The following is a 13,101-nucleotide window of genomic DNA, read 5'->3' on the forward strand; positions in this document are numbered from 1 at the left end:
AGTGGCATTGGGAGAAGATCCCCAAACATCAGAATGAATTAAATCAAACGGGAAAGATGATATGGAGTCACTTTTATTAAATGAAAGAGCAGGTTGTTTTGTGAGTTGACATAGCATGCAATCAACTTGTTCAGTTTTAACAAAACCTAATTGTCCACTAGAAACTAATGACAGCAAACAACCAAAAGACACAAGACCTAATCGAGAATGTCAAAGACTTAGAGATTTGGTGGATGAAACAGAAGTAGTTGAACAAACAGAGGAAGTATGTTAAGAGGGGAGGCGGAGATTGATGAGCTCAGACAAACGTCTAGTCTTACGCCCGATGCCAAGGGTTTGTCCTGTCTGTGGATCCTGCACCTGACAACCAGAATTAGAAAAGATGACTTTTAGTCCAAGCTCACAAAGTTGACCAAGAAAAATCAAATTTAAAGTAAGAGCAGGCATGAGATAAGTATCAGTGAGAGACACATTAGAAGTAGACACTTGTCCTGCATGAGTAACATGCATGTATCCATCGGCTGTTTGAATAAAAGGTACATGGGAATTAGATGATATGGGCCTTACACTATTGGTATTCATCGGTACCTACGATCCCGTTCGTTTTGAGAGATTTTGAATTTGAATTTATAGGTAATAAAAGTAATGATTAAAAATATGAATAATATTTGGAAAGAAAGAGAAAGAGAGATGATAGTAATGATTGAAGAAAAATAAGATAATTATTAGAATTCAAAATTCAAAACCCTTAAAAAGTCGGACTCACCATCTCCACACAGAGAGATTGGGACAACACCACTTCGGCTCACGGCAGTTCAGAACACTTACCATATGCTATTCCCTATCATTGAGGTCTCCGGTTCGAACCCGGGCAAAGCCAATTCCACTGCCATAACTTTTGCAGGTTTTGCTTCTGTTTTTTTTTTTTCCCCTGTAGAATAAGTTGCACTGAAATCTGAATACTTCTATTCTTTGTTGGCTGTTGATTTTGCTATTCCTTTTTTTGTTAACGCCACTCCCCTGCAAGTGTATTTTTGGTCCAAAAATACACTTGCAGGGGAGTGGTGTTAACAAAAAAAGGAGTGGCAAAATCATTTCCCTCTTTGTTTTGTTGAACTTTTCTCTTACTTTCGAAATTAATGTGCAGTGTATTTTTCTTTGAGAAATTTTTTTACTCTCTGCACGATTCTTAATAAGTTTTTCTATCTATCTCCCTCCATTTATTACCACTTATTCCATCAAATTTTTTCTCAAAAGTCAAAACCAAACAAAGTGGATTTGCCATTTTGTTTTACGGTGTCATTTTAAAAGGCAAGATATTCTCTACAATATTGTCGTTGTAGAGAATAATTTCTTAACTAGCCTTTCGAAAACCAACTCAATCTAATGTAGGTATATAAGTGCTTAATCTACACACAAAATTTGGACGAATCAATCAAGCGCTTACAAATATCCAATTATAACAAGATTTAGAGAGAGAAGTAAACTTGTGTTTTATTTCTTGAATTCTCAATAAATAATGAATTACATCAGATCTACACTTATATACAACTAGAGAAAGAATCTTTTTGACTAACAACCTGACTAATTCTGCACGACCTCAACAAACTAATTGAGTGGGATAGGGCTCAGTGGAGCTGTGGAGCTGAGGCTGAGTTCTGGCTTGAACTAACTTCACTTGGTTTAACGGCTTCAATAGTTGATGCAGCTACTGTACTTTAACAAATTAAGCTTCTTCTTTTTTTATGAAGTAAGTTAGGAAATTATTCTCAACAAGATAATGTCTTTTTATCGTTTGTTTAGGATCCAAGATGGCATGGAGTGTACATTTTCGGTAGCTAAGATCAGTACCTATATTTGGAGTGGGAATAAAAGGAGGCGGAGAAAAGAGAACAGATCAAATCAAGTATCTTGTCGAAAGAGGAATTGGTACTTAACCTCACGCTTTGCCAAGGCTCTTTTTTAAGCACTCGAGCATTTTCAATTTCATGTCACCCAATAAATCTCCTCTCAAGACTTCCTAGTTCCTATCCTCCAAACCCAACTAAACCTCAAGTTTTTGGGTTATCCGTGAGCCCACAATCGGCGTTTGAATCATTTAATTTGTACATACATTTCGCACATCGATAAATACACGAACAAATTGTGCAAAATATATGATTGAAGTCTACAGGATAAAGGCAAGGGTGATGCAAATGGTGGGGGGCACGTATGAAATGTGAGTAAGGGATTAGAGCTCACAACAAGAGAGTAAGATTGGATAACTTGACGCGAATTAGAACACATAACAGTATTGATCGCAGCGCAATGGTATTAGAAATACCAAACCTTACGTAGCAGGTGGGAATCAATTTTAACGGTCTTGAATTTTTTAAAATTATTTTTGACAGAAAAAAAAAATTTAGAGTAGGCAAATTAGTGCAGCACTTAGGAACCGATCCACGAACCATAAAGGAACCGTTGTGTAACAGAAACTGATTGATACAAATGCAATTTTTATTTTTTCAATTATAGTTATATTATGATGTAGCGGTATCGATAAACGCAAGAATCGATGCATACATACGGGCCGACACACTACCTATATAACAACTGATATTTAAAACTTTAGATGCATGAAAGAAAACGGCATTCCATAGCAATCAGCAATAAAACTTGAACCTAGAAACACAAATAACGAGTGAGAAAACACAATTGAGGTTTTTTGGATAAATTAGCTTGAAATAGAAAAAAAGGATAACCGAATATACAACCTACAAAGGGCATACCCCAGAAGGAAACAAAAGAAAGAAAAGAAGAATAAGAAAATTGACTCTAATGCCAAATGGCTACAATATACTAAGAAGATACCAGATGTTTCCATGCCATCTAAAATAGAGGGAACGGAAACAACAGGGCAATTGAGGATAATGAGGACAAAATGAAACCATAATGGTTACTAACGCCAATTTATTAGCAATCAGATCATTTACAAAAGGCTCATAGCAGCATGCTATGACTTAGATTTAGCTTGAACTAGCAGCAGCTAACCATGACAATCAAAAGCAGCACTGCTCATTTAGCTCATTTAGCTCCGGAGGGCCGAGCAGGTAAATAAAAACAGCAGCAGCCCTCAAAACCAGGAAGCCGCAAAACAGGTCAGCAGCAGCCTCAACATGTTCTACAGATCAGCTGTTAAGCTCACACTTCAATCGCAGCCAGACACTTCAGATGCTGGTCTGCACAGGACAGACCAGAATAACAATAGCAGCAGTTCCCTTCAGAATTTTCACATAACAGTGATAACACAGCAGAGAAACATCCGACTGCTTGGCTGCTGCTTCTTAACAAGAATTACAAGAATTTAGACTGCTTGGCTGCTGGACTAAAGTAGGATACAGGATCTGTCTCAAGTAAACAGAACACAGAACAGACAGCCATAACATCCATAACAACAAGAACAGACAGTAGCAGCAACAGCCATAACAGTCCACTATAAACTGGACAGCGGTAGCAGAGAATGGTGCATATGAAATCTAGGGACATGCCCCCCAGGAAAGCCTAAACCTCCCAAGGGACAACCCCCCCAAGGGTAGGTAGAAAACAATGGGACAAACCCCCAAATTGACAACATCTGAACATGAGCACATTTACACCATATGAATGCCACAAATACAGTCAACATTATGAGGGCCATCAAACAAGCGATCAGACTGAGGTAATAGAGGTACACAGTAAAGAAATGTGCACAAAGAGAGAACTCATCCAACCAGACAGCATAACTAACAAAAGAACCAGCCACAAACACCTCTCTTAGTACTGAAACAAGGTTCCACACTATGGATTCCAACATGATAAAAGCTGAAGCAACCATTGCTAATAGCTCCTCAACCTTCTCCACCCACGAAGCCTAGGGCACCAACACTTTAAAAGAAAACGGGTAAGCTACTACTCCCTATCCTCTCCCTCACAAAAAGCCTCCCTCTAATTATTACCTCCTCTCACAAGAAGAAAGGCTCAACCACACAACTCACAGGTTCATACACAAAGTGGCATACCCAAAAGTCCAAAGTCCCAAACAAATACCTTAACCTTTCAGATTCCAATAAGGAACCAACGTCCCAAACCAATAACACAATTGATGTTATTAACTTAAATAAGAAACACATCCAAGGTTTATTAGCTGGGATAGTCTCACTGTCACTTCCACAAACAAACACAAGAAGTTCAGGAATAGATAATACTGACACGAATAACATTAAGGCATGAATTTCCAAAGTACCAAAAAAAAAAAAAAAAGAACGACGTTAAGACATAGATTTTGATTCTATGGCCACTACTACTGCTGCTGCTACTTGTGAATTGTTACCTCGGCGGGTGTCAGCGAGTCAAGGCTGTGGGCATAACCACAACAAACATCAAAGACACAATAATCATTACTCCCAACTTTGAAGAAATTTCCAGTCTTGACATTGAAAGCAAAGTAGGAGCCCGAATAACCTGATGGCCTTGAAATATACAAAACCAGCACATCACCCTTGTTCACCCAAGCAATCGGGACAAAAAGAAGAGCTTCATCCCCTGAAGGAGGGAACGAGGCATGAATCATGCCGGTTAATAAATGTTTTTGAGCACCAAAGTCAATTTTGTAGAGCATCCTCCACTCACCAGATGTAGGATCAGATAAGACCAAAACATCCATCAAACTTCTACATTTAGTCATCAGCGAGCAACTTAGTGTTCTTCCTCTTCGTAGATAAAAGATAGAACTATGACTTCTCCAAGTCAAAACTGCTGGGCTACGAAACTCATTAAATAATTCAGATTCCACATCCAAAACAACAACAGACTTTTCTCGACGATCAGCCCAGTAGAGAAATTGTCCTATAGAGAATGGACGATATTTGATCATACTCCATCCTCGATCAGACAACTTTTGACGGTTAATCTGTTTCCATGCATTATCTTTGCCCAGAGTTAACATCACGCAGTTGTGTTTGTCCCCATCAAGCCCATAGGTGCACAGCACTTTATACCCCATCTTCGAATAAGCACAAGCAAATGAGATACAAGAGCCATATGGATGGCATTTAAATGGAGGAACAGTTACCGTTTGCTTCGTGAGAGGATTAGCTACATGCAATGTTGAAGGATCATGTGGATTGCGAAAAAGTACTAGACCATTGCAGGTAGACAAAACCCGGCTAGGAAACTTAAATTTTATGTCTGTAAGTGTAGCACTCATTTCCCCAAACTCTGCAAATTGAGCAATATGTGGAACACGGTGGTCTTGCAATAACAAGCCAGTACTGGAATGAAGGAGTTGTTCCTTGCAGAGGAGAGGATCGTGGATGATTTTATACCACTGCCAACAAACGTACCTTGTTGAATTGTAAAGAACGTGGGCCGGAAGCCAAACAAGGATGTAGAATATCAGCTCATCAGGCAGAGAAGGTTCACCGCTCACCTTTTTCTTCGAACAGGGAACCAGTTTATAGTTTTTGCGACCTGCTCTCGCATTTAAAACTGCTCGTGCAGTCATCTAATGAGGATAGAAGAAACTATAAGACAAACTTGATCACAAATCCACCAAGGACACCCAACATTGAATCAAACGACAAAACACACAGCATGATCAGTGGCGGAGCCAGTATTTTGTGAACAGGAGGGCCAACTTAACAGACACATTTTTTATCGGAACATATAATTATTATATCATAAGGTTTTTACTTTTCAGCTCATTACATTTGTACATTGAATTGATTCTTTAGGCTATTTCAATATGCTTTGTGCTTATTTTTTATTTATGAAAGAAATTGAGAAATGAGAATGTAAAATAAACAGTTTTTTATCATATCGAAGCAAAATTATTAAGATTATAATTAACTATACACAAATAATTATCAATAGTATTTAAAATCAAGAATATATAAAATAAAAAATTCGGATGCTCGAGGAGCCAGGGTCGGGGCCCCCCCGGGCCCCTACACACCTCCGCCCCTGAGCATGATCCGCATAAGCTGAAAAGGCAATACATAAGATCATCTAAAAATGAAAAACCCCAAGAACATTCACAGTCCATAAGGAAAATGGACCAGACACAGGAAAAAATTTACTTCCAGAATCACATAAGAGAATATCTGCCTTGGGTTCAAAGTTATCAGGCATTTGCAACAAAACCTCATAGCAGAAATGTGAGAGTTAATATGCACACGCATTACGAACCCATACACAAGTACATGAAGCAACTCCAATGGATTGATTTCTATGCATTCAAACACTCACTTATAGTTGTTATTGGAGGAAATTTAGTTGAAATTGATTAGTTGAACATAGAGAACACGTGCAGAATCTATATTGGGTGTCTGTGGCATTCGATCGATTATGATCCCTTTCTTAAAAGTCTTGATACTGCCCCATACTTAGAAACGCATGGTATTTTGTACACTAAAGACTCTACAACGAGAAACATATGCCGGCAATTAATTGTTAGGAGAGTTTCATCCAAGGATAGTACTTGACTATGGGATACCAAATAAGGATCCGAAAGGAATTTGTTTCCGTATTAGAGAAAACAAAAACCAGAAAAATGAATCACAACCTAAATAAACCAACACGAGACAATATAAAATCAATGCAAATAGTAGGTATGGTCCCGGAGCAGCAAATCTCATACGGGCCTTGCCACCACTACAGTTTCGTTTGCAAAAAGAAGTTAGACTTCCAATTATCACTTACATTAACTTGTTAAGACTATGATAGGGCTCATAGCAACTTACGTTCTTCAAATGAATGGTTATATGATTTGGTACAGCAGAATCAAGGCACCAATTGGGAGGAGGTGGAGGAGTGTAACCATGGATGCACCAAAACTAGATTGCGAAACTCAAAGAAGGAAACTGAGGCTGAAAGTGAGAATCCATTCTTTACCGGTAACGGAAGGCAATGTCATGGCCTCTACCACAGATTCAACAAGCTTTAGGCTTAAAGAGGTATTGAAACTGATAGGGTGTTGAATATATTCTGCCTCTAGGACTAGAGCCACCTCTAGCATGACTAGATCTTCGCCCTTTATTTCCAACCCTCTTTCTATTAAAATGGGGACCCTTGGTCTATTTTCCAACCTTTTTAGGCTCTGCCCGTTGGTCTATTGCCATTGTTGTTAGGTTTCTGAGATTGCTTCTCCTCTGCTGTTAGGATTCTGAGATGAACTTCAACTTTTAGCGACTGAATAGCCAACTATGTTACATCTGTTGTTGCTGATGATTTCTTGCATGCAAGGCTTCAGAACATATAATGAAGGACAATTCATCCATTGAAATAGGCTCCACCCTTGCCCTAACAGTGGTTTTGAACATTGCAGAGACCCATCAACATGATGAATTCATAAGCTTAAGTGAATCTGAACATAACTCGTCCAAATGATGACTTTGGGTTTACAAGCAAATTGAGATTGGCAACCAGAAGATTAAGAATTGAAGGAAGTGTTGTAGCGGAAGAAGAGGAGGATGAAATTGAAGAAGAAGATGATCATAGGGACACCATTGATGGAACTTCGCTCATCAGAGCTCTAGGGCTCTGCTCTAATAACACGGGGGGAAATTATTGATCTCTCTTGTTTTTATCAAAAAAAAATTGGTTTGGGTAAAGAGAAGACTACAAGAAGTTTAAAGGGGACAAGGCAAGGAGCATCGTTCTTGTAAGTACACATCCCAACTATCAGCTATACCATGACCAACTATATGCAAGCCCACATCCGTATGGATGAAAGTTGGAGAGAAATCAACAACCAAAATCATGTGAGTGCTTATATACACATTTGAACACACATGTAGATTTACTTATGTATAGGCTAAAAGATTTGTGAGCTGTAGAGACTACCATTCTATCCCTTTCCCCTGCTAAGAAAGGCATTAGGATCCCAGTGGAATTACCTGCTGAGATATATCTTGATTCTTGGTACTTGTATTGGGTTACTCGGAGAGCTTTAAACTTAATTCGGGCCACACGAATGATTTGATGCCTAGTTTAAGAAGGCATCATCCCGATGACTATAGTGTGGCGAGTTCTGGTGATTCAATCTCAAACCGTGCTTGTCTGGATTCAAAAAGAAATTGACATGTGTACAGTTGATATATATATGATCATTTCCAACAAGGCGTTGAGGCTTTTGGAACTTTGGTGCAGGTAGGCGAAATTGGAAGAACTTTGGGAAAATGAAAATCCATCTTTGCATATTGGTTTTAGCCCGAAACATATGACTAAAGGGATTCAACCAAGAAGTAACATGGTCTAGGATCACTCTAGAAGATACAGTTTGCTCTTTAGATAAGTTGATTGAGAAGTTGGTTCACCTCTTTGTTCCATTGCCTATGGCAAAACCCTGCTGGATATTCCTCTTTCGTCTTCGTAATCGGCATTACAAGTAGAAAGTACAGAATGAAAGACAATACAGAGTCTCTCTTGAATATTAACACAGAAACATACATTCTCTCAGACTGAGCAATTAACAAAGGCACTGCAAATTGCAAACACCCTCAGTAAAGAGCCGATGGAAACACTTATACTCCAATTTACTAAAAACTATCACAATAAATTAAATCAATGGTCCTGAACCTTATTTTGGAAGGGGAAAACAGAAGAAGCATCAAGTCTTTGCTTTCATGGGGAATTTACCAAACTATCTGGATAAAAAAAAAACTAATGAAGTTGTGATCGGAGCAAAGAGGCTCGGTGTTTAATAAGAAGATGCCAGGCAAGCAACATGGATGATTCAACAAGGACTATGCACCAGGATTGGACTTGTTACTACAATTTTCTACGGTACTAGTATTTTGTGGGCTAATTCATTATGCTTGATGAATATACATACATCTAGGATACACATGGAAATAAATGAAAAGTTGCCTAGGAATATGAGACAGGTGTATCTAGATATTTCTTTGTCTCTTCCTATATAGATGATGTTCAGTAGGGGTAGAAGAAAATATTGATATCAAAGTGCATATCCACGGAGCTCTATGGGGGCTCTGCCCTACATTTCAATATCCAAAATCCATTTCTCACATTCGTTACTTGATGCTTCAGCTGTCTGCAGGAACTGGCGAAAAAACTGACTAGATTACGTTTGCAGTTTTGTAATGGAAGAAAAAGGTTTAGATCTATTATTATTGTTGTATCTGAGTGTACTCTGGAAGAGTATTTGAAACACGACTCGATAAACTACCCCATGGAATTCAAAATTATTACGAATTTTATTATTATATGCGGAAATCGCTTGGAATTAGAATCTATGCCATCCACCAACGCCGCAGTAAGAGAAAAGTAGACCCCAGGAAGCATGCTAGCGTGCACTAATGAAAATGGAAAATTGAACTTACTCAAGTATACAACGACAGAGAGAAGCTACACCACAAAGATAAGTTTTACATGTTCATTCATTTCTGCACTCGTAAAAGAAATGCAAACAACAACAAAACAAAACACCAAACAAATAGAGAGAGAGAGAGAGAGAGAGAGAGAGAGAGAGAGAGAGAGAGAGAGAGAGAGAGACCTGGATCGTACGTGGGGGATGAAGTTGGGGGAGATCCACAGCAAACGCGGGATCCTACGCGGGGGATGAAGGTTTTTTTTTTTTTTCCGGGGGGGGGGGGGGGGGGGGGGTGGGGGGGGAGTTGGGTTGTGGTGTTTGTAGGGTTCCGAAAAATTTGGGTGATTGGGCCAAGATAAGGGGCGGAGATGGAAATTAATTGAGGAATGAAGAGGGAAAATTATTCAAATTAATTCAATTGAGAGGGAAATTTTCAGAAAGTTTCCCGCTTAATTTCATCATATTTAGGCCCGGTTCGGCTAAAAAGGCCATTGGCTTTCCCGCCAAAAATAAGCCAAACAAACTCACGTAAAAACAAAAATAAACAAATAAGTCACTTTTTTCGTCTTTATTCAAAAAATATTGGATTTCGATCAAAATTTTATACTTTTTAGATTCCTCTCGTCATGAAGATGCAATAATCTCCAAAAAAATGAGGATAAGCCAAGTGATACGAAAATAATTTGAATAAGGACAAAAAATAAGCCAATAAGCCACTTTGGCTTAATGTAACTGTACAATTCATCTGTGATTCTTTGTTTATATACCTTGAGCACGATGAAATGAGTTACTCGTATGTTTTTCATCCGCAAAAAAATTGAGTTCAGGCACAAGATGAATAAAGCCTAGAACTCTAAACGCCGAAATCAACCAATAACACTCCTCTCCGAGCTTGAAAATGCTATCGGTATTCCCAATCTAATTTGATACTCCACTGTCACAAGGCCCAACCAAAACGAAAATGCTATCGGTACCGAATTTTGGGGTATCAAAAATATGCAATGGCAAGTGGGGTCCACTTTTTGTCCTCACACAAAGGTTCTACAGAAATAATTCAAACTATTCATTAATTTGAAAATAATTTTTTGAGTGGCCCCTGCAGAAAAAAAATCAACTCAATTGGATGTAAGTTGTTGATCTAATCTTGCAATTTCTTATTCACAGTTTACGATCGTGAATTCTGGATGACTACTTGAAGTTTGGATCAAGCACTTATACATATCCAATTGAGTTCGTTTTTTGAAAGGCCACTCGGAAATTATTTTAAAATTAATGAATGATTCGGATTATTTGTGTGTGATCCAGAAGTAGCCCGCGAACCGTTGTGTATTTTTGGTAGAGCCAAATTCTGTTGTATCAACCTCTAGAGCCAAAGCACTAGATATTGATACATGAAGAAAAGTGAAAGGCCAAACCAAAAACATCATCAATCTAACAAAAAATTGGATGCAAAGTTGTAAGCCTAGGAATATTACACATATAAAATGAGCGGACTATACAGACAAACTGCCAATCAAAGGCACAAAAAGTTGGCTTGCATCCTTAGTCACCCTTGACTAGGAGCAGAAGCAAAACCAAATCCCCAACTAGACACATTCCTCAATAATGGCATTGCATCTTCAGCAAAGTGAAAGCTTGACGTCCAAAAGTTCCAAACCACCACTAGAACCATGCTTCATAAATATTACCACAGCTGCAGCAATTTGAGCTGGGAAACCAAACATCAAAGGCACATTTTAGCCCCATCATATGCGAAAATGAATTCTGTACTCTAAAAGAGCATGCCCAATGTACACACTACCTGTTTACACCCGTTTTTTGTACCAAATCTTGGGCTAGCGCTGGAGGGCTATTTAATTGAAATTCGATTAATTTGGGCCAATATTTATGAGTTGCTTAGGCTAAAAAATTAATAAGTCACATTAATTTTATGATTTGGAGCAAGACCCAATTCATTAAAGCCCAAGTAAAATAAGATACACCGAATAATTTTCCATGGAAGTAATTATTCGGAGAGGTTATGATTTATTTTAGAATTTGGGCATGTGAAATGGCCCACGATCAGGAGCAGTTGGCATGGGCATTTTACTTGGAAGTTGCAAGCCATCGTGGGACACTTGGCATCTTGGTGTTTCATTGGAAGCTTTTGAAGGCCCATTATCTGCTAGTTCCACGGCATAAGGGAGTGGGACTGATTTTTGGCTCCAAAATAGGGAAGTAACTGCTATTAACCACCCATTAGCCCACTATGTGCAGTTGCACGGGACACTTGGCACAATGGAGTGAAGTCAGGAGATATTCACATGCAAAAACCATAGGAAACCATGGCCTATAAATATTACGGAGTAGAACTCAAGAAGAAAAAAGAGTTCGCACACCTCAAAGTCCAGCGTTTAAACCAAAGTCTTTCCAGCGAAGCACTTATTTTACTTTTCCTGTACCAACTCAATTACTTCTTCAAGTAATTTGGGTTTTTTATTTTCCCGTTGTACCCAACTTTTTACTATTCCGACATAATAAAGTTCGTGTTTATTTTACGATATTCTCACACGGTTGGGAAATTATAAGTCCACGCTTGTTGTGGCAAAATCACGAACCTCTTTGTGGTCTCACCCTTTGGGTCACACGCAATCGCAATACATACGAAGTCAGATCGAGGCGCTCCCGCCTTTTATACGTTGGACGACGACAAGTCCTGACACGCCCGTGCTCATACTGCACACGCCATTTGACTTTCCGCTCATTCCTACCCGGCGGAAAATTGGGAAACACTACCTCAGCACCTGAAGCACCACCACATACACAAGGCCTAATTAGAAATTGGATGGGGTGTGATCAAAAGACACAACCACCAAGCCTAACCCCAAACCACCAGAGAAAACAAAAGAAAAGGACCAAACTCCAAGCACCACCCGAGTGCAAAAAAAAATGAAAAATATGAAACTGGCCAGACAAAAAGAACTAACCAACGGAGACCAAAAAGGAAAAAGATCAGACCCCAATGAAACGAAAGACACAAAAAGAGAGCCAAGTGCAAGCCTAAAGAACAAGACACAAACAGGACCACAACCCACCCCAAAAATGAAAAGGAAACAAAGAAAGGAGAGAGAAATACCAGACACAGACTGCAGACCCTGTTGGGGATTCGAACGTCCAAACCCACAAGCAAACGCACACAATCGAAGAACAAATCAAGAACAGAAAACAATATAAAGTAAGAAAAGAACAAGACACAGAGATTACGTGGTTCCGACTTAAGCTGATTGCTTAATCGTACGTCCACGGGGTGCTGGGGTGTTTCACTATGATGAAAATATGTCAGAGTTACAAAAAAGAGGCAGCCCTAGCTTTGCTTTTATATGTGCAAACAAGCTAATACTAGAAAACCCTAAAAAACGCTAAAACCTGCGTTGGGCGGGACCCAAAACCTTCCGGGTCATTTTTACTGCGACTCTAAAATTGTCTTCACATCTCAACAATCTCCCACTTGAAGACATGATTAGACATCCAGCCAATCATCAACTATCATTAACACCACCAGCACCCAGCCTCCCACTCAAGCTTGGAGACCCACAGAAGCTGAACAAGACTTCAGCTTCTCCACAGTAACCACCTTCGTAAACATGTCTGCCGGATTATCCCTTGTGTGAATCTTCTCCAAAGTGAACTGCCCATCCTCCAATAAAGAGCGAATAAAGTGATACTTTATGTCAATATGCTTGGTCCTCGAATGAAAAGCTGCGTTCTTTGCC

The 13,101-nt window shown here is 39.1% G+C and overlaps 1 protein-coding gene across 1 annotated transcript; it reads right to left on the minus strand.

Annotated features, from left to right (window-relative positions):
* Positions 1–4,102: 4,102 nt before the first annotated feature.
* On the minus strand, positions 4,103–9,582 carry LOC131326352 (F-box protein At3g08750-like). The gene is made up of 2 exons (XM_058359107.1): positions 9,533–9,582; positions 4,103–5,521 (listed from the first exon to the last, which is right to left on the minus strand). The coding sequence occupies exon 2, from the start codon at positions 5,519–5,521 to the stop codon at positions 4,331–4,333; it is 1,191 nt and encodes a 396-aa protein (XP_058215090.1). The 5' UTR covers positions 9,533–9,582; the 3' UTR covers positions 4,103–4,330.
* Between the last annotated feature and the right edge of the window lie 3,519 nt (positions 9,583–13,101).

The sequence above is a fragment of the Rhododendron vialii genome, chromosome 5a (genome assembly GCF_030253575.1).
Source record: "Rhododendron vialii isolate Sample 1 chromosome 5a, ASM3025357v1".
NCBI classification, from domain to species: Eukaryota; Viridiplantae; Streptophyta; class Magnoliopsida; order Ericales; family Ericaceae; genus Rhododendron; species Rhododendron vialii.

Coding starts and splice junctions, on each gene's coding strand:
- LOC131326352 (XM_058359107.1), bottom strand. CDS start 5,521: ATGACTGCACGAGCAGTTTTAAATGCGAGAGCAGGTCGCAAAAACTAT.